The sequence below is a fragment of the Mustela erminea genome, chromosome 10, assembly GCF_009829155.1.
Source record: "Mustela erminea isolate mMusErm1 chromosome 10, mMusErm1.Pri, whole genome shotgun sequence".
In the NCBI taxonomy this organism is placed as follows: Eukaryota; Metazoa; Chordata; class Mammalia; order Carnivora; family Mustelidae; genus Mustela; species Mustela erminea.
In genome coordinates this window covers 27,454,568-27,475,858 of record NC_045623.1, presented here as the reverse complement: position 1 = coordinate 27,475,858, position 21,291 = coordinate 27,454,568, and the positions used below count along the sequence as shown (strand labels likewise).

The 21,291-nt window shown below is 39.1% G+C and overlaps 1 protein-coding gene across 1 annotated transcript in view; it reads right to left on the bottom strand.

The window, feature by feature from the left end:
- Nucleotides 1–12,883: 12,883 nt before the first annotated feature.
- DPYD (dihydropyrimidine dehydrogenase) overlaps nt 12,884–21,291 on the bottom strand; it is an 831,093-nt gene continuing 822,685 nt past the window's right edge. The window contains exons 22-23 of the mRNA XM_032302713.1: nt 16,790–16,930; nt 12,884–14,301 (exon numbers count right to left, since the gene is read on the bottom strand). Of these exons, the coding sequence (XP_032158604.1) occupies nt 14,128–14,301; nt 16,790–16,930 (315 nt within the window). The 3' untranslated portion in view covers nt 12,884–14,127. The remainder of the gene's footprint in view (nt 14,302–16,789; nt 16,931–21,291) is intronic.

Here is a 21,291-nt window from a genome sequence, read left to right as displayed (position 1 = left end):
TTTAGGCTGGCTGACTCTTAGGAATAAGGGTCAATTGTGTCACTCACTGTGCATTTCCCATCGATATATGTGTTTTGTCATTTACAGGAAAGATGAATGAATTCCATACCAACAGAAAACCACCACTTGGTCCAGAGTCAGTCTCCACTCCTGACTGGCCACTCACCCTGCCAATGTGTCCCTTGGTCTTAAGGGGGACCAGATAGACTAGGAGTAGACATATAATAAATACCAACTGGGGAGAAAGAAAAGAGAAAGGACATCTAAGGAAGTTGATTAGATGCTAATTGCTTCATTAGTTATCATAGCTCTTACCACAAGCCTGTGAAGTAACCATTACAGCATCCCTTAATCTCCTGAAGCCAGGCTCTCGCCGCTGCTCAGTGGCAGAAGCTCAGACCGGATCCAGAGTCAGTGCCCATGCTCTTTCTTCTGTAGCTGGGTTTTCAAAATGTGTCCCTTAGAACTCTAGGGTCTGGAAAAGTGACTATAAACTCTTGGTGAGCAGAGATCTTGGTCTGTCTTTGTGTTAAAATCACCAAGCCTAGAACACATACTGGCTGATTGTTAAATGAATGCATAAATACAGGAAGGAGGGAGGAAGGGAGAGAGGGGAAGGGCAGACACAGGACCTCCATTCTTGGCCTCTTTGAACCACAGTAATTCCGCCTTCAACTGTTTATCCTTTAAGAACATGGGGAGAAGCTCATGTGAGGAAAAAAAAAATGTCTGGAAGCCACTGTTGTGCGTGTCAGGGCCTTCCGACCAGTGCCCGTGTCTGACAGCAGTCATTATCTTGCAAGCTCCCTTTGCAACGAAACTCAGCGAATGATTAAGTACCATTGCTACGTTGTTGTGAGAGGGTGTCACCTCTAGGCCTGAGCTGAGATTGGAGTTATCTAGCAAGTAGACACCCTGGAGACTGTGCTTTGCAAACCCAGAATTCCCAACAGCTCCACAGCACCTCTAGGGCTCTTGTGGGCTGAATCCCCAGGTCCTCTTCCTGAATGCGATCTGCACATTCCTAGGCAAAGGGGCAAGCTCTTCGGAGGAAGAGAAGGTGGGGTTTTTTCCTCCACTGAGGTGAACATTTGCACTGAAGTATCCATAGGCATGTGTCCAAGGCCTTTTACAGAGAGGGTCAGAGAAGGGGTCAGAGAAAAAGATTTGGTTGGGGTTGGGGAATTTCCATTCTTACTTTTACCCCAGGTGCCATAAATATTAGGACCACTTCATTCAACCCCTTTAATAGAAGGTAATACAAGGAGTGGGGCAGCTCTTATTCTTTTTATCCAAAAGTAGAGCTTATGTATTGAGAGCTTTGGTGGCTCTGGGGACTGGCACGATGTGGACAAGATGCTGAGTCACCTCAGATAAGGTGAATCTGGTCTCAAGTGATGGCAACTGGTGTGGGCATGTGGGGTTGGGGGGCCAGTGGGGAAGTACATGGCCCCTTGGAGACTCCTGCTAATCCTTTCATTACTGTTTGAAGTTGGGGGAAATCTGGGCTTTTGGAAAAGGGCTGACATAGGTGGGCTTGCCGCTGAGGGTTAATTAAGCTTTGCCATTTAATTCGTGATGTTACTGTGACCTCTTTGGTCCACATGGCCTAGTGAGGTCTGAGGGTTTTCAAATTAGGTTAAAATTGATCCCAGTACCGTGTGGTTAGCACAACACCCATAGTTCAGCCTTTCTGCCCACCAGAGCACACGTCACTAAAACTCAGCCCTTACTGCAATTGTTCTCTTGAAGTACCCTTTATGATTCTTTGGATGAAGTTTTCTAAGCATTTATTCTATTAGGGAGCCCCAAATCTGTAATTTCCTTCTAATGAGGCCTATTAATTTGATGACAGCATTATCAAATATAAACACCTCCCTCCTTGGGTCTGTAGGGTGCTTCGTAATGAGATGGATGCAGGGGGACAGGGAGCTGTCAGATACATTAAAGAAGCTGGTGTCCCAGAGTAAGAGAGAACTTATTAATGATGTTAGTCCCAAAGGAAGAGAGACACAGAAATTCTTCAGACTGAAAGAGTGATGATGAAATCAACGCAACCCAGATGGCCTACAAACTGGCTAATTATGTGAAAGACCCAGAAGCAACTCTGAAGTTTCTTGCCTAGCTGCTTATGGAGTCTGCCAGGTAGCCAGGTGCTGGTGAGGCAAACATGTCTTCCACAGATCGTCAGTGAATGGATGCTACATGTTGAAGTGAAAGAAAGCCCCCTTTGTTTCTTTAGGTAACAAAAGAATGTTTTACATCTTCATGGGTAAAATCCTATGTAGCTAGACCTCCATGCTATTCAAGGATACAAATGACAATACAGATTTTTTCCATGGTTGGAAAGGCATAGTTCTAGAACATAGCATAGATGTACATGTGTCTATCCACAAACATAGTGTCAGATTAAGGAAAGACAATCAGTTCTAAAACTTTACTCACTGACTGTAATTGAGAAATTAATGGCAACATTTTGATGAATGCTGTCATTTCATGCCAAAGTCGTCTTTATCATCTTGGAAATATCAGGTCCAAAGCTTGCCTCGGAGTCTGAAATAAGAGGCTGGGATTGAAGAGCCCCACTCCATCTCTGGTCCTTTGCCACAGCCTTTGTGACAGCCCTGGACAGACTTTCGGCTAAGTGAGCCCTGTGATTTCAGCCCTATGTGCAGAGAAGCCAGGCGCCCAGATTCCCAATGGAGAACAAGATAGGAGGAGGGGAAAGGCAATGTGGTGACTTTCTGTTAAAAACTAATGGACTAAAAAAACAAAACAAAAAACTAATGGACTGGTCTAACAGGATCAGTATGGCATCATACTGGACCAGGATACTGGACCATCATAACAGGACCAGGATGGCATCACTAAGGATAGTAGGAGCTGCACTTCAAGAGGGACCTGCCTTTTTTTTTTTTTTTCCTGAGCTCTTTTTATCATACTTGAGATTTTCTTTTTTAAAAAATTGAGGACTCTCCACCTTTTTCTGTGCTTTCATTCTTGGTGATTACTAATTGCTGAGAAATGCGTATGTGGGGAAAGACTAGTGCCCTCCAGAAGTTCAGGAATTATGGAGGTGTCACTTTTAACTGTATCTCCTAGGAAGAGAGAACTGTTGATTGTGGTAACTCTATGTTCAACATCAGGGCTCTGTTCAGAAACCTAGAAGAAGAGATTCCTAGCTAAGTCTTGTACTTTTCTAGGCTCTCACCTTGCTTTGTTGTGTGATTTTCTGGTGTACCTACTAGTCTCTGTCATCAAACTGAGTTTCCTGAAGGAGGAGCCAGGAGGCATGTCATTTAACTCAAATTTTTATGGTGAGGGAAAAATGGTCTTTTCCACAAGCTCTGGAACAAAAAGATATCCACATGAAACAGAATTAACTTGGACTCCTGCTTTACACTATCTAAAAAAATTAATTCAGACAGATTTAAAAAAACTTAAATGTAAAAGCCGAAAATATAAAAATCTTAAAAGAAAACAGAGGTGTAAATTTTGTCACCTTGCATTGCATAGTTTTTTAGATATGACTTCAAAAACATTAACAACAAATTAAAAAGTAGATGAATTGGACATCATCAAAATTAAAAAAATTTTGTGCTTCGAAACCCTCTTACACTGTTGGTGGCAATGCAAGTTGGTGCAGCCACTTTGGAAAACAGTGTGGAGGTTCCTCAAAAAGTTAAAAATAGAGCTACCCTATGACCCAGTAATTGCACTACTGGGTGCAAAGATATAGATGTAGTGAAAAAGAGGGCCATATGCACCCCAATATTCATAGCAACAATGTCTTTAATAGCCAAACTATGAAAGGAGCCGAGATGCCCTTCAACAGATGAACAGATAAAGAAGACGTGGTCCATATATACAATGAAATATTATTCAGCCAACAGAAAGGATATGTACCCAACATTTGCATCAACATGGATGGAACTGGAGGAGATTATGCTCAGTGAAATAAGTCAAACAGAAAAAGATAATTATCATATGAGTTCACTTATTTGTGGAACCTAAGGATTAGCATGGGGGACATTAGGAAAGGCAAGGGACAAGTGAAGGGGGGGACATCAGAGGCAGAGATGAACCTTGAGAACATTATGCTAAGTGTAAGAAGCCAGTCACAAGGGATCAAATATTATGTGATTCCAATTATGAAATATCCAGGATAGGTACATCCACAGACAGACAGTAGATTAATATTTGCCTGGGATGCAGGGTGACTGCTCGTGGGAATGTGGTTTCTTTCTGGGGGTGATGAAATTGAAGGGGATGATGGTGACATAATTCTGTGAATACTCTAAAAACCAGTGAGTTTTACAATTTTGATGGCTGACTTTTATGTCATGTGAATTACATCTTAATAAAACTGTTATAAAAAACCATCTATTGTGTCCCCAGTCTGCTACATGCCAGGGCCTGAGCCCGGCGCGGCAACCGTGAGGGGCGGGGCCTCGGGTGCGGGCGGGGTCGAACCCGGGAGAGCTGAGGGAGGGGGCGGGGCCCAGGGGGCGGGGCAGGCTCTGGGAACACAGAGACGAAGGTGTCAGTTGCTTGCAACCTGGTGTTCTGATAAGCGATGCCTAAGGAGAAGAGATATGACCAGAAGGGAGTGATTAACTCTCCTTTCTGGGGACGCCTCAGAAAGGAGGCCCCAACTTCTTGAGGTAGTTTTTGAAGAAAGAAACTTGGTCCTTGTGCGAGATAATGAAGAACAATACGGAACAAGGGAACAGCACATGCTCAGGCATTAGAGTGTTTTATGTATTGTATTTCCAAAGAAGTTTTTTTTTTGTTTTGTTTTGTTTTGTTTTTGTTGTTTTAACTCTGTGCTTCAAAAGGGAAAAACAAAGAGGTTTGAAAAGCACTTCATGGGACAACTGTTCTAGAAGTGATGAGAGGTTCAGGCCAGAAGTGTAAGGTGGGACAGAGCAGGGGGACCCAGCAGAGGGCACGTTCGTGGAACACTCAAGCTGCACCTGCGTGTATCAGCTCTTTTCATCTGCACATAGCCTGGCGGGACCTGTCGACGCTTTTCTCCATTTCAGAGACAAAGGAAGTGACGCACAGAGAGATTAGGTAACTTGCCCTAAGTCTAAAGCTGCTGAGCGGGGGAGCTGAGGCTCAAACCTGGGAAATCTGTCTCCACTCCTGAGCTCTCAGCCACTACTTTGTTTTGAAGACATGGTTCCAGTTCCACATCCTGTGAGAAATCTGGCGCAAGGTTTGACTCATCCCTGGTCCTTGGAAAGTGATGACCATGGACTGAATCTGGCTCTCCTGTCCGGCAGGCTGTGTTAATGAGCCAGCCCTGAGCAGGGGCGCTGTTGCCATCTACCACCAGAGAAGACAGAGATGGAGGGTTGGTCTCCTGTCTCAGGATGGGGGCCTCCTTCCTGCCTTTGTACTCTTTGTAACAGCAGCCAGCAGGTCTTACCATGCAACGGCTCCTTCCAAATAGCTTGTGTTTATTACTATTTGATATTATATTATTAGATCAGTATCATCGAGCTAATATTTATGAAACATCTTTCACCTGCAGGCGTCGTGCTCATCACTTTGCACACACCATCTCCTTGGGACCTCACTGTGACGCTGAGAAGTTGATTCTTGCCAGTGGTCTATTGGTTAACGGCACAGATTCAGGAGCTAGACTGTGTGTGTTCGGACCTTACCTCTGCCATCCACCAGTAGGGAGGCTGGTACAGCCTGTTTCGCAGCTCAGTGCCTCAGTTTCCTCATCTCTAAATTGGCAGGAACACTACCACCTACTTCCTAGGATTGTCGTGATGGAGAGGAGCACAGGAGGAAGGGTTTGGAATAGGCCCTGACATGTGCTGACAGGTGTTGAGTGTTAGTTGTTACTGGCCCACTGTTTGCTACTTCTGTGTACAACTTAGAAAAGGGGGGGGACACCTAGGTGGCTCAGATGGTTGGGCGTCTGCCTTTGCCTCGGGTCATGATCTCCAGATCCTGGGATCGAGCCCCAAGTTGGGCTCCCAGCTCGTTGGGGAGTCTGCTTCTCCCTCTCTCTCTGCCCCTCTGCCTGCTTGTGTTCTCTCTGTCTCTCAAATGAATAAATAAAATCTTAAAAAAAAAAAAAAAAGAAAGAAAAGAAAAGAAAGAAAGAAAGCAGGTTTAGATTATCAAGTACCTTCCACGAGAAGACAGAGCTAAGAGCCAGAGCCAGGATTCAAATACAGGGAGTCTGACTCTAGAATCCACATTCAACACCAATACACCAGACCCCTGTCTGCAAGATTCAGTTGACCTGGTGTATACCTCTGGGAAGTGTCCTCTGTCTTCCCCAGATGGATTTAAGGATGCCTTTATTGCTATTTCCATAACTGGATGTTAACATTTTATTAGAAGTATGTAATACTGGGTATTTCTAGTGTTTTCTCATGACTTTATGCAATGGCTAGACTACCGGTTCTTAATAAATATATGTTGTTTTCAACTCTATTGCTGAAGATCTCTACAGTTCATTCCTTCCTCCCTTACTCCACTGTTATTGCCTTATTAGCTTAAGTTCTCAAAACTTCTTGCTCGGCTCGATGTAACAGCACCTAGTTAGACTTGGGGCTACCAATGTCTCTCACCATACTCTAAGTAGTATGAGATATGGTTCGTAAGCCTCTGTTCTCTGCCACTGAAAGAATCTCTGTTTCCCACCTGATAAAATTGATCCAAAAGCTAAATGGACATACATTTAAGCCTGAGAGTTTCGTGATAATATGGACAGGCTTGACACGTGAACCTCTTCAATAATAATTATTATTTTTTTAAAGATCTATTTACTTATCTTAGAGAAAGGGAGAGAGAGAGAGCACACAGTAGTGGGGAAGGGGCAGAAGGAGAGGGAAAGAGAATCTCAAGCAGACTCCTCACTGAGCCGGGCCCAGGCAACGCGGGGCTCGATTTCACAACCCTGGGACCATGACCCGAGCCAAAATCAAGAGTTAGATGCTTAACTGACCGAGCCATCCAGACGCCCCTAATAATAATTATTTGATAAATGCCAAGTATTGGGTTTTCTTTACTGTTTCTGTACCAGGCAAGCCATCTAGAATTTTAACTGCCTGACAAGTTCCACGTGGGTGTGTTTATGATCCCACACATCTTCTTTAAGGAAGGTATCTTCTGCATGCTGAAGTTGACAGTCATTCATTCGTTAAAACATCTCTTGATGCAGACATTAATAAACTTCCTTTCCTAAATAAATAAATCTTTTCCAATGCATGAATATTAAGAGTACTTCATTTCTCATTTTGTCTCAGCATGGAACTTGTAGGTTAAATTTTATTAACTGCTCAATTACACAATCTGGTTAGGGGCCAGGCAGCTTCAGAATTTTCTATTTGCTACAATTCTTTCAGATTTTTTTCCAGTCCAGTAGGTTGCATCTTATTCAAGATTTGGATTCTGAAATCATAGTGTTTCAGTTTTCAATACCTTGATGACTAACGAAGTTAGGCACCTTTTTCATATATTTATTCATCCTTTGGATATCCCCTTTCTGTGCAGCGTCTCCTCATGTCTTTTATCCCATTTGGTCTCTTGGTAGTCTTTTTCTCATTGATTTGTGGGAATTGCTTTTGTGTTTTGTACCTGAGTCCTTTGTGGGTTATACCTTATTGCCAATGTACTTTCTCACTGTGTGACTTATTTGTTCATTCTCTTAATGGTCTTTTGATGGAAAGAAACTCCTGACTTTAATGTAGTTATTATCAATGTTTTTTTCATGATGAGGATTTTTGTTTCCTGTTTATGAAACATTCGCAGTATGCAAAGGGGAAGCTATTGTACAGGAAGGAAGAGATGACGGGAGCTAAGGAGGAGACAGAGCTGACTTCAGGGCATAGAGATTTAGGGTTTATATTTGAGTAACCACTGTTCAATAAGCACTCTGATATGAAAATTTGAAATTCAGAGAAATGGAGATGGCGCACAGATTTTGGATGTTCTAGATCCTTTCCCTTCTCTCTTTCATGTAGATGTTTTATCCATGCCGTTCTTGCTTGGCCAGGTCCTTGGACTCCTATCCTGCTTTACTTAGTGGAAGAGAATGTAAAGCTACTACATTCTTTTCTTTAGGAAACGTTCAAAGGTCTTATTTAAAGTGTTATCTCAATCACGTTGGAGTAGCGGGCATTGTCATCGGCCATAACTGTTGGCAGGACTTTGCAGTGTGATAAAAATTGGTCATGCTCAGTCCCAGAAAAAGAAATGAACTTTCGTTATTAAATATTCCATGCCCCATCCAGCCCTGTAGATTGGTGAAGCCCCATTGGAGCATCACCACCTGTAAGGAGGAGGAGCAAGATGTACTCTCCCAAATGTTGCAAAACAGAAATAGAACATAAAAAATTCATGATTACCTTCCCAGAGTCCTGTCCCAAATCCCTAAAATCTTCTGTCCCCGATTCACTCAAAAGAGTCTCTTTTAAAAGAGAGTAGATAAGAATTTTTGGATTTCTTACCTAAAGACATAAATTGAGTTAAAATGTTCTTATCTTCTGCCCAGGTTCTTATGCCTCCATGAAAAATATGCAGATGCAAACTTTTCAGTAAGTGTGTGTGTGTGTGTGTGTGTGTGAGAGTGTGTGTGTGTGTCTGGCATTTTCTCTTGCTCAAATACCTAGATTCATGCAGACAGATACCATAGAAGGCCAGAAAGATTAATAAACCCACACTATTCATAGACAGGTAGATCTTATTTTCAATGGAAACACATAAAAAAAGATATTGGTAAGCAAAGAGGTCTTGAGCCACATGCTGACTAATGCAAATCTTCAAAACCTGCCAGCAGTCTATAAACTTGAATTTATCGATGGCAGTTGAATGAAGAAGGCACGGAAGTAGAAAGGCAGGAGTACACAGAAGGCCGTTTGTCCACGCAGAACACAGCATAGGGAAGAGCACCATATACATCCTGTACATAAATAACTGCACAGGTACATTGCCCCATATGACTCCCCACTATAGACCATTTACCAGTGGCAAAGTGACTCGGCTTCTTTATGGCACTGCAGTCTATGCTGCATATTAGGAGAAAAGTAAATATGAACATAATGATAGCCAGTATCAGTTTATAAATGCACCGGATCGGTTAATGGAAGGCTAACACAAAGGGAGAATCAGCAATGCATGTTTCCAACCCAAATGCGACCTTTCAGTTTAAAGACATCATCTGTAGTTTTAAAAAATTTAAGCAGAAAATCCATGTTAATTAATAAAAGGGGTACCATATTAGTGTTACCACATTAATGAATAAAAGAGAGAGCTAGACTTCACAAACCTCACAGAATCATTAAGGATTTGGTCCAAATTTTCACTCTGCAGGCTGTTTGCTGAATTGTGTGCATCTGTGGTAAGAGGAAAAGTTACAGCTCTGGGTAGATAATAGTGTGTCTAATGGCTTTCCTGTTAATTGAATTAACTTCATAGGACAAAAGTAGATCAGATCCTGCCAGGTAATAAGCTTGTTTCTAAGGGCAGTATCTTAACCCTTTCTGACAGCAGTTACTGCTGGATTTCTTTAGGCCATTTACTGTTACATGAAGATTACCAAAAGTGAATAATTTGGAGAATTTCTCCAAATATCTATATTTTAGAAAAATACAGAATACTTGCTTAGCAGAATAATGTAGAAGAGAGAGCATTGTCTGAAAATCGAGTTAGCTGGGCTTCATTTCTGAATATGATACTAATTAAATATATCAATTTATGTAAGTCACTTATCTACTTTTCCTTTAAATTTCCTCTTTAAAAAAAAATAAATACTTCTGCTATATCCAGCTCATAGAATTGAGAAGTAAAATTAGACAGCTATACATATAATGAGATAATTATATATAGATAGAGATAATTTTATTTATATATATGTTAAATTTTATTTCTGGGTCTCTTATTCTTGTTTGAATTGATTATCCTACTTTTTTTTTTTTAACCTTGATCTTCCAACTGCATGGAATATCTTTTTCTAGATTGGTACAGATGATGAGAGTTAATTTAGGAAGTCATATCATTGGTCACGACTATGACAGTCTGATTTTGAATCTAGCAAACATTGATTTTTGTTAGTAGACTTTTATTTCTTTAAAGTGTGTTTAAAATTTCTGTGTCCATAAATAATAGCAACAGAAATTATGATTATATCTAATGTACTAAATATTAGGCTATGTCTTCTCCATTTTACAGATAAGGAAATTGAGGTTAATCGCTTATGCTTCTAGTCCACGGTTCCTACAGATTTTAGGCATTGCCTTCTATTACCCTTCCTTGATTTATCTTTCTAGTAGTTTGAATAACTCAGTTTATTTTCAACTCAGGGTCTTTCCACCAGCCTTGTCTACTTCTAGAACACGAACACTCTTCTGTATTCTTTATATGGTTTGCTCCTTCCCATGAATTCGGACTTCCCTGCCCCACTCTTTGAAGAGGTAAGTGTGTGTCCTCCTCATCCCTATCCCAGGCCCTTGCTGTCATTGCCAAAGTACTTACCATAATTTGCAGTTTATTTATTTTTGCTTTTGGTATTCTCTACTAAGATTGTAAGTTCAGTAAGGCAGGAATCATATCTGTCTGGTTCATGGTTGAATCGCCATCAACTAGCTTGGTATTAGGGAGATACTTAATGTTTTTGAATGAATGAATAAATGAATGGACAGAATGCTGATTATGATTCCCTGAGGGATTCTGAGATGATTCAAACCTCTCTCTCTGCCTTATATCCCACATGTTCCTTTCGTTCTGTCTAACCCCAAGCTCTTAGAGCTTTCTGGACAGTCCAGACTTTTCATACCTCTGTGCTTTCCTTGTTTTCCTTTTCCTTCTTGTTTCCTGTTGAGAAAATGCTTTTGTGAGCTAAAAATGTGGCTTAACTTATCTTGTCCAAGGAGTAGCCTGTAGATGTCCCTTCTCTATTGTTTTCCTAGCACTGGCCGCCCATTCTGTAATATGTGTGACATGCCCACTTCCCTGTGGATTGTAAGTGGGTGGAATTTAGGAAACCTTCATCCTTCAAGTTCACAACCTCAGCCCAACCCGTGCTTGGCACATGGTAGTTGTTTGATAAATATTTGTTAAATGAATGGATGGCTGGATGAACACAAGGAAAAACAGAGGGTTTATTAGATATAACCAACACACTTAGAAACATACCTAATTAGCTGTGTGACCTGTAACACATTACTTGGACCCTTTAAGCACCCATGTCCTCCTTTGCTAAGTAAGAAAAAACAATACAATCTACTTTTGATCATTTTAATAGTAAAATAAGATAATATATGTTATATTCAAAAGGGTTCTTTAGAGAAACAAAGCCAATACAGTGTGTGTGTGTGTGTGTGTGTGTGTGTGTGTGTGTATGTGTGTATGTGTGTATAAAGAGATTTACTTTAAGGAATTGGCTTGTGTGATTGTGGAGGCTTGATGAGCCAAAATCTGACAGGGGAGTCTGACCAGCTGATGTTGCAAAGGAGGTCCAAAAGGCCAAATGCCGGATAATTTCCTCTTGCTGAGGAGGTAGGGGGAGTCAGCTTTTTGTTCCATCTGGGCCTTCAACTGAGTATGAGGTCCACCTTCATTATGGAGAGCAATTGCTTAACTCAGAGTTTACTGGTTTAAATGTAAACCTCATCCAAAATCACCTCCCAGAAACATCCAGAATAATTCTTGACCAAGTATCTGGGTATTATAGTCCTGCAAAGTTGACACATAAAATTAACTATCACATATGTATCACATTGAGTATAGTTTCTTAGATATAGGAAACGCTCAAAACCAGACTCCTTGGTCTGATCCTATGTCTTCACTCATGTCTGAAGGTAAGGAACCATGGGAACGTGTGTATTAGGGCCAATGGCTTGTGGTCTCTTGCGGGATGGAATGACATAATTTTCACTCTTCCCCTATTCTAGAGTCTCTCTGCAAGCCACACATTGTAAGATTAAAGTATGTTTCCCATAAACAGCATAGATAAGAAGTGCTTCTTTGTGTACAGCAGAAAGAGGACACAACAGAAACATGTGTGAGGAACATCCTAGTGTAAAATCACAGATTGCCACAGCCTAACTCAAAAGCCCGGTGACTTGCAGTTCCCCAAAGTAGTTCAAGTAAAGAGCCACAGCACTACGTTCACTCTTTCTGAGAGAAGGATGCAAAAGTCATGAACTATTCTTTTCTTTAGTCTCTGTTAAGGGAATTTCTTCCTGGCAATCAGAGTCTTGAAGAGGACTCAGGCATATATGCATAGGATGTACTTTAAAAAAACTCCCAGAATGAAAAACCCGCATCAGATTGAGGTGAGGGTAATACATTGTGATGGTATCCACATGGTGCTGGTAAATTTATTTTCTGGACAACTTGACCCCTTCTCTAAGGTGTTATCAAGTGCAAAGGGTAAAATGCCCCCACCGTGAAAAGAACAAAAAAGTGAGTCTATTATTTGAGTCCTTAATATTTTACAACTATCTAAGGAGTACCTATTAAGTGACATTGATTTTTCTTATAGTGAAGATGGCACTTTAATGGTAGGTTGCCATTTTCTCATTTATCTCTGCCCATGAACCCTTGCAAGAAATCTGGCCTGTGCCCAGTGAAAGACGCATTTTGGCAGAATGGAATTAAATTCAGTAGGACAACCTGGGTAAGAGGGACTAGAAGTGAAACATTAAAATAACTGTACTGTCATTACCCTCATTAGATCTGAACTAGCATCATATATACATTTGGATGGAATGCACTATAGGATTAATCAAAACTTCACCCCAAAATCTAAATCGTTGACATAATGTTGTACTTGCAAGAAAGGCAGCCAAAAACCACGTTGTTTAAAATGCTTTATGAAATTTTATTTGATATCATTCAATCATGAAGATTTTCTGCTAAATGTGCATTTCTAAAAGTGCATAAACAAACATTTTATTTGTCTAGATCTTGCATTTTTCATAGAAATATACCACAGGTTGTTACTTAAAGATTTGCTACTTACGGATTCATATTAAAATATGCCACAAAGAGATAAATGAATTTATGTGATGCTATGTGCTGATTATGAAAAGAGAGAAATATAAAAATATTATTTGGCAGTAACAGAAAATATATATTTCTTATTATTTGATTACTTTTAAAATTAAACAAAGAAACACTAAAATAAAGAGTAGTCAAGTTAGTTTTGCACACTTAATATATATTACCAATACTATATTTTTCATTCTTGAATAATGAGGCACGTGACCCACTGCCATATAATTTGGGCTTTGTTCAAACATTAATTGCTATAATCACGAAAGCTACTATTAGAAGCAGACAGAGCAGATCTGTGCACAGCAAAAGAGTAGCTTTAACCAGGGCTCCATCCTAATATCTTATTTTGTTAGGAATGTAGTTTAAATATTTAAAGAAGAATGTCATGTTGATTCATTGGTAGAGTTTGACTACTCATCTCAGGCATGAGTGGGGACCAGCCGAGTGATACGAATCATTACCAAATACTTCCACTTGAGTATCTAGCCTCCCACAAAGAAGCTATTTTGACAAAGGGGCCTTAAAAAAGTTTTGCAAACCCTCTTTGGCTTTCTTTTCCTGTCACAGTAAATAAGTATTTGACTTTCTTCATTTGTGCTTTATGGAGCTAATTACATTTGCTTAGAAACAGTGTTAAAATTAAATGTAATTTTTAATTATAAAATGTTTCCTAGGAAACATTTTCTTGTAAGTTAAATGGTACTTTGTTCTAAAATACTTAATTTCACTTACAATTAGAAATCAAAGACAGAGCATGGCATAGGGCAATTTGGAAACTATTGCATTAATTGCCACAAAAATGTTAATATTTTTCAGAATGGACAGCTAATGGTGAATATCCAATTAATGGCTACACAGTTATTTAACAACTATCCTCACAAAATAATCATTCCATTTTATGACCATTAATTGAATGGTCACTGGCAGGAGATTTTTTTTTAATTTGGAAATTTATTTAGAAATTTATAGTTTCATTTAGAAATTTAAAAATTATCTATTTGTTTCAATTTAGCAAAAGCTGAACATAATGGTCACAATTAAAAAGATCGGCACAGGTAGGTGGCCTCAAAGTTCATAGCAACAGTTTCACAAATCACCTTAACACACCAGATTATTCACAGCCAAGGGCAAGCCTCTCTTTGGTTCATAAGGTGTTGTCCTGGAAACCATTTTGATGCAGTCGATAATAGGGCAGACGCTGAGACACAGAGTACAGCCGGTGCAGGAGTCAGTAATGGTGGGCAGGTGGGTGTCGGGATCAAACCGGATAGCCTGCAAACAAAGGGTATTGCTGTCACTGACCAGAAAGGTCAAGGATGCCACCATTTTAGTGGGAACGTTTTCCTCCACTGCAATAGAGAGACACTCCGAGAGGACAGAGGATGCCCAGCCCTGGGGGTCAGCTAGAGCAACAGTTGAGCTGCCAGAGGTGCCAGAGGGGAGGGAAAAAAAAAAAAGAAAGAAAGAAAGAAAGGAAAAGAAAACAAACCAGAGAAGAAAAAACCATGAGAGACTATGGACTATGAAAAACAATCTGAGGGTTTTGAAGGGGCGTGGGGAGGGAGGTCGGGGGAGCCAGGTGGTGGGTATTATGGAGGGAAACTATTGCATGGAGCACTGGGTGTGGTGCATAAACAATAAATTCTGTTACACTGAAAAGAAATTAAAAAAAAAAAAAGAAATACATTGTTTAAAATTCCTTAAAGGTATTTTTCTTGTGTGGTCCGAAGAAAAGGTTGCAGAACAGTAACTCTCTCGTTTGCTTTGTTCTGAGCAGAGCGCAGGTCCTTCCCCTCCTATCGGGATGGGGTGTCTGCTGCCTGAGGATGCTGGGGTGCTTTCTCTTCAAACGTGCCTCATTCTCAAGGATGAGAATGTGTCACAGTCAGCTGAGGCAATGAATGTATTTGCTTGGATTTCAAATTAGAAGAAAACAGGAGTTAAAAAAAAAAAAGTTGGCTTTAGTGCCAGTTTTGAGGTGTGAAGATTTTCAATGAAATAAATCCTCGATTCTGACTTTTATCCTCTGTCATATAAAATATGTCATAATCCAATTGAAAATAATTTTTTGGTTAAAAAAAGTTGCCCTCTCTCAATTGAAGCTACTTGTAACTATAATTCTTTCCTCTTTTATGCACATAAAAATGAAGATGGTTTTATTAGATTATATTATGTCAGACTGCTTAATATACAAAAAGTCTGATCTTCAAGGAAACAACCATATTCTAACTGAACAAGAACTGTAGATATGACAAACCATAAGAAACTTCATCCACATAAATTGTTGCCATTTTTTAAAAATAAAACAACATCTTGGATGGCTGTTTGAATGAGTAAAAACTATTTCTCTTCCTTATGTACCCTTTTATAAATAGAAATCCAAGAAGCAACTGAAAATAAAATAATGCCTATATCTTAAAAATTTTATGCTTTATAAACTTGCAGACATATAAAATTTTATATTCAGTTGAAGAATTTGGTTTTCTATTTTTTATCTTTTTTGAGACAGAAGAGTCAAAGGAGGACTTTTAAAATCTTTTATAATGTATAATTATTGTTATTTTCCTCATTAATATGGGTTTTTTTTTTTGGTTTGTTTGTTTGTTTGTTTTGTTTTTCACTGACATTGTACTAAGGCTAGAATTCTAAGGTAGGATTCATAACTTTTAAGATTTGAGCTATTAGAGTCCCGCCGCTATGATTTTAGTGACAGGACTTCTTAACTCATCTCAAATTGGTTAATTAGAGGAAAGACGAAAGTGAGTGTGATGGGATTAGCATTTCCAAAATAACTGTTAGAGACACCTTTCAGCTATTAAAAAAAAAAAAAAAAGTGACACACTAGGTAAAAAAAAATCTGGTATGGAACTAATGTCAAAGAGGAAGAGTTTTTTTTTAAGTTAAAATATGTCTGTTATATCTCTATTAGGTGGTCAGAAGAATACACAAAATCCCACCAAGAGCAACATGGGACCTTCCTTCAGGCTGCATAAGCTAAAGGAACTTCAATTCTTAAAAACGGGCCATTTTATCTACCTTGAAAATTTCATTAATCGTCTCAAAAGGTGTTGCTTTATTCTACTTCTTCATAGCTTGTAAAGTTTAATGAGAATAACACGAGTCCGTAGTTTTGAGACTGAAGACAGCTGAATCCCTGCATCTTCTGTGTGGTCCCCTGGCAGCCTCTCTGCAGAAGGGTGAGGCCCTGGGAAGAACCCACAGCTCACTTCATGTGATAAAGAATACAACCTGCTGTCTTCTCCAGTCACAAAGAATTCTGGGTCCCAACACTTTCCCTGGTAGGAAGGTGCTTTTTTCTTTCTTACTGTAGTAGAAGCCCAGTCAATAACTGAATGGAAGAGAATTCTCTTGCTGTAGAAAGACTCAAGTCCTTTCGGGGTCATGGCAATACGTGGTAGTTCTCTTCCCTCTTCTCTGTATTAAAGCCTAATGCTTCCTAACATCCATAATTGGGTGGATTTCTCTTTCGGGTTGGATTTTTCCCTCCAGTGTTCTGGGTGATACAGTGATATTAAAATAACACCATTCACTGGATGGTGGCACAGTTAGGACAAGTTAGGGCTCTCCTTCGAAAAAAAATTCCCATGCTTAGAGAATGAGAGAACAGATAAGCCCCTGCTGAGGGGCAATACTGGGCACGTCCAGTCGCCATCGCGCCCTCAGCAACACAAGATGCTTTCTGCTACGAAAGCCAGAAGAAACATGCCTCACAGCATCCCACTTACCGCAGAATCCTTACCTGGTAGCCAGAGTCGTTACAGGTCATGTAGCATTTGCCACAGTTGATACACATTTCTTCATCGATCATGGCCACGACTTGCTCTAGGTTGCTCAGTTCACCGAAGGCTCCAAGGTACTGCAGCGCTTTTCCAATGACATCCTACAAGGTAGGCACCGAATGACTGACAGGGCTTATTGTAAAACATTGCCATGGAAATAATTAGGATCAGTCTAGATTTCTGTTTTTTTTTTTTTTAATATAATGTTGCATTATGTAACTCAGGAAGTTTCCAGGAGTATAGTTCTCATAGATCTACTTTTCATAATTGTAGCTTGAAATTTTGTCTTCTGAAAGATGGGCAAATTGTGTGTGTGTGTGTGCACGTGTGCGCACGTGTGTGTGTCTATCTCCAGCTTAGAAACGCAAGACCTAATTGACTGTATTCCATAGGTTCTCCACTAGATGATCTAAAGCTGTTTCTGTGGATGAAGAAATGAAGCCTTTTCAGTGATCGTGGCTTCCTTTTTTTTTTTTTTTTCCTAATTTTGAACTTTGAAGGATCCAAAAGTAATAAAAACTGACAAAGGGTGATGCACTTAAACTAGAAAACTTTAGATTGCCAGGAATGAGGGGAATAAAAACGCGAATGATAGGCATTTATATCACTGCATTTGGATTCTAGATTTTCATTTCAAAAAAGTGCTTTGATAGCATGCCCACCTGTCATGTGTTGAAGAGTATTTTTCATTATTTAAAAATTCTAATTTATGTTAATTAATTAGGTTCACCTAATATCTAGAAGAAGATGCTCTTTTTCTTTTAAAGCACTAGGATTTTCTTCATTCACCCCTGAAGAGTTTTCATGCACTTACACATTGCTTTGTTCTTCATATTAATTGGAAGTGTGTTTAATATGTGAAGCACAGAAGATGTTTCATCAACAATAAGAAATACTTTGTTGCATAAAACAAAAACAGAAGGATGTAACAATGTTTGTCAAATTAGTATGCTGTTAAGATTGTCTGCTTTTGTTTTTAACTTTTAACAAGAGAATTTTTTGTTTGAATTCAAGGTCTGCATTCAAGGAGGTTTGACTCTTGCTTAACGCTATCTTCCTGTATTTTCTTCAGCATTTTATTTTCTTCTCTTCTTTTTATGACCTTCATTACCCCCTTTTTATTTTTTTCTCTATTTAAGCTCTAAATGACAGTGTGCTGAGACTTGGAGCTTTCAGACTGAAACAAAGTTTACGGTTTATTTGTGCATCTCTCAAGGAGTAAGAAGATAGAAACTTTACAAGACTGTCTTCACAATTTTCTTTTCCATGTGTTGGTGATAGAGCTTCAACTATACTATAGTCTGTAGGTGGGCACTTGATATCCAAATTAATATCTCTGTTCCAAATCACTCTCATGATCTCAAGATCTACATTTGTCAGCTGCATGAAGAACACTGTCACTAGACATTGGTACCTTGAATTCTCCACTCACTAAACTTATCATCAACATCACAAAACTGGGTCTTCTTTCTGATTTCCTTCTTCTTGTGAACAAGAGTAGGGATTTTCCAACCACTGAAGCTTGACATTTCTGAGTTTGAGTCTACTCCAACTTCCTCCTCCAGCATTTCACCTGTCTATGGTCAAGTACTGTGAGTTCTGGATCTGCAATATCTTTTGAATCCTCTGTGTCTACTACATGTCTACTACAGTCTGTAACCATGACTAATTAGCTTCCCATTACTTCTAATGCAGTTAAGAGCCCACATGATAAGTCTCATTCTCATATTCTTTCTTTCCCCACTCCAACCTAAGTAATGTTGTCATCCTAATCTAGGCTGTACAGGACAGACTAAATTTCTTGCTACCTTACTCAAAAATCTGTTAAATTACATATTATCTCACATTTAAGGCTCTCTAACAATATCTTTTTTTGGTCACTTCCAAATACCATGTGCTTCGGTTAGACTGAACCACACCTGTCAGCTGAGTCCTCGGATGCCTAAATTTATGTTGAATGCTCTGTCCAGAATACCCTTCCTTCTTATCTCCACTTTGAAAAATCCTCCCCATCCTTCAAAGACATCTCACATGCCACTGCTTCATGAAGAAGGGCTCAATTCTTCTACCACCTTTCCTAACCAGATTGAAGATGTGATCTCTTTGTCTCTTTATCTTCTTCATTTCTTCAATTTCCCCCCACCTGTTTTTCTCCCCTCCCCATTTTCTCTTCTATTCCCCCAGTGACCTATATAGTATTTTATCTATTAGGCGGGAGCAATGATAACAAACAGCTTTAGAGTTCTTACTATGTATTAGACCAATGCCATGATTTTAAAGCGTTGTCTTACTTAAACCTCAACACATGAGGAGGTGAATGAGATTTAAGGTACAAAATTAAGTAAATGATGAAGCAGGGATTCAGTCAGTGCCGCCTGACTTCAAATTCTATGGTCATAAGCACTGCTGTGCTGACTCATCTGTTATTTCTCTATTTAGTGAATTCTACTTCAAGTTGTAGATATTTTCTATCTTTAGCTTCCTATATGCAGTTTCCTAGCAGGCTTTATTCATCTTTGTGTCTCCTGTGGCATATCTTGCTCCTGCAGATCACTGAAACATAATGGGTGCTCAAATATTTGTTAAAGTAAATATACGTTCATTTATTCATGTACTAAATAGTGTAATATTAGGCACAGAGTTGTATGGGCTAATAGCTACTTGTTGATTTACTGAACAGTTTTATTAATATGAGAATTATAAAAATATTCGAGCCCTTCTTTAAATACAAAATAATCACAGTCAAAGTATCTGGACATGCTTAATATCTCTAATAATATTTTAAGGCAGTAAGTCCATGAGGTAGCTATAAAGCTATTTATATGTGATAGAAAATAATTTTTTCAATCCAGGAAATCAATCAGTCAAAGCAGTTGTTTTGTTGAATCAGATCATGGCTTGACTGAAATCACCAGAAAATATTCAGATGATGATTAAACAAGAAACTCCCTAGACAGTCATCAAGGCTTATTCAAAAGACACAATGTATATTTCAAGACATTTTATTGTAAGAGGCAAGTTCACATTCTGTGTATATTAAATATGCCTTCTGCTCTGTATTAGAGATTTTCTGTTGTTATTTATTAAAATATTATTGTTTAATGTAGAAACTAAATAAAACAAGGTGCTCTTAGCCTCTAAAACTTATTAGGACATGGTGTTAAAAAGTTATCGTAGTTCTTAAGATAGTATAGTTTTTTAATCTGGAAAAGGTTAAAAGAATGGTAACCACTTTAAATTATTTTGGGAAAGAGTATCAGAGAAAATGAATTACTATTCTCTGTGCCTAAAAATGTGGACATTTGTTTAAAACCCAAAGCTTCCACTTAGTACTATAGGCTTATGAATACCCCTGAGAAGTCATCTGGAATTTGGAGTTCACTGAAAGACACATATAATCAGTAAAGGACAGATGGCTGGTCTAGTCCTTCCTGGACACATATTTGTGGATATTAGGGAGCCTACATTCTTCCAAGGAGGGTGTGGATATACACCCTGATTATAGCCATCCTTGATTACTGGAAATGTTCATTTGTGCATGTGTATGGAGAAAGTGATGCTAAAGTCTTTAAAGTATAGAGACACATCTGATTTAAATATAAATGTTCCTCAAAATTATCATTGCAAAGGACCACAGAATCCAAGAGTTACATCTTCGTCAGTTAATTATATCTTTGGGATGATCAAAAATACTTTTTAAAAACTGGATCAGTCAGTATTTCTGTTTAATATGAAGTTTAGGACCAAAGAGTGAGTGGGGGCCCCAGCCCCATCCCTGTTGTATTATAATTTATTATGCTTAGTATGAATTTATTAGTATTGGCCTTTTTTTAAAAAATTGGTGATTGAAGTATTTTCAACTTGTGACTATTGTCTGGCACGTTAACTGTTCTTCCTAGCTTGAAGTCTTCTACACATCTGATCAGTGTACTTTCTCTAAACCGGTCAATAAAAGTGCTAGTCAAAGGCCAGGACCCAGGGCAGTGTGCTGTGGGCAATCCCTGTGACTTGTGTGTGAAAGGGATCCAATATTTAAATTATTTGGACATAGCTATTTAATAATTTTATCCTTATTTGTACCATCACCAATTTGTCACACATCTTATCTTTTGCTCCAAGTTCACTACTTTCCTAATAAACCTATCAAAATAGGAAATGAGATCATTTGGTTAGTTCTCACTAAATTTATGCTGATTCTTTTTTTTTTTTAAGATTTTATTTATTTGACAGAGATCACAAGTGGGCAGAGAGGCAGGCAGAGAGAGAGAGAGGAGGAAGCAGGCTCCCTGCCGAGCAGAGAGCCCGATGCGGGCCTTGATCCCAGAACCCTGGGATCATGACCTGAGCTGAAGGCAGAGGCTTTAACCCACTGAGCCACCCAGGCACCCAATTTATGCTGATTCTTAATAACATCTTTCTTCATTAATGCTCTCAAGTCAAAGGTCTTGGGAATTTCACTGGG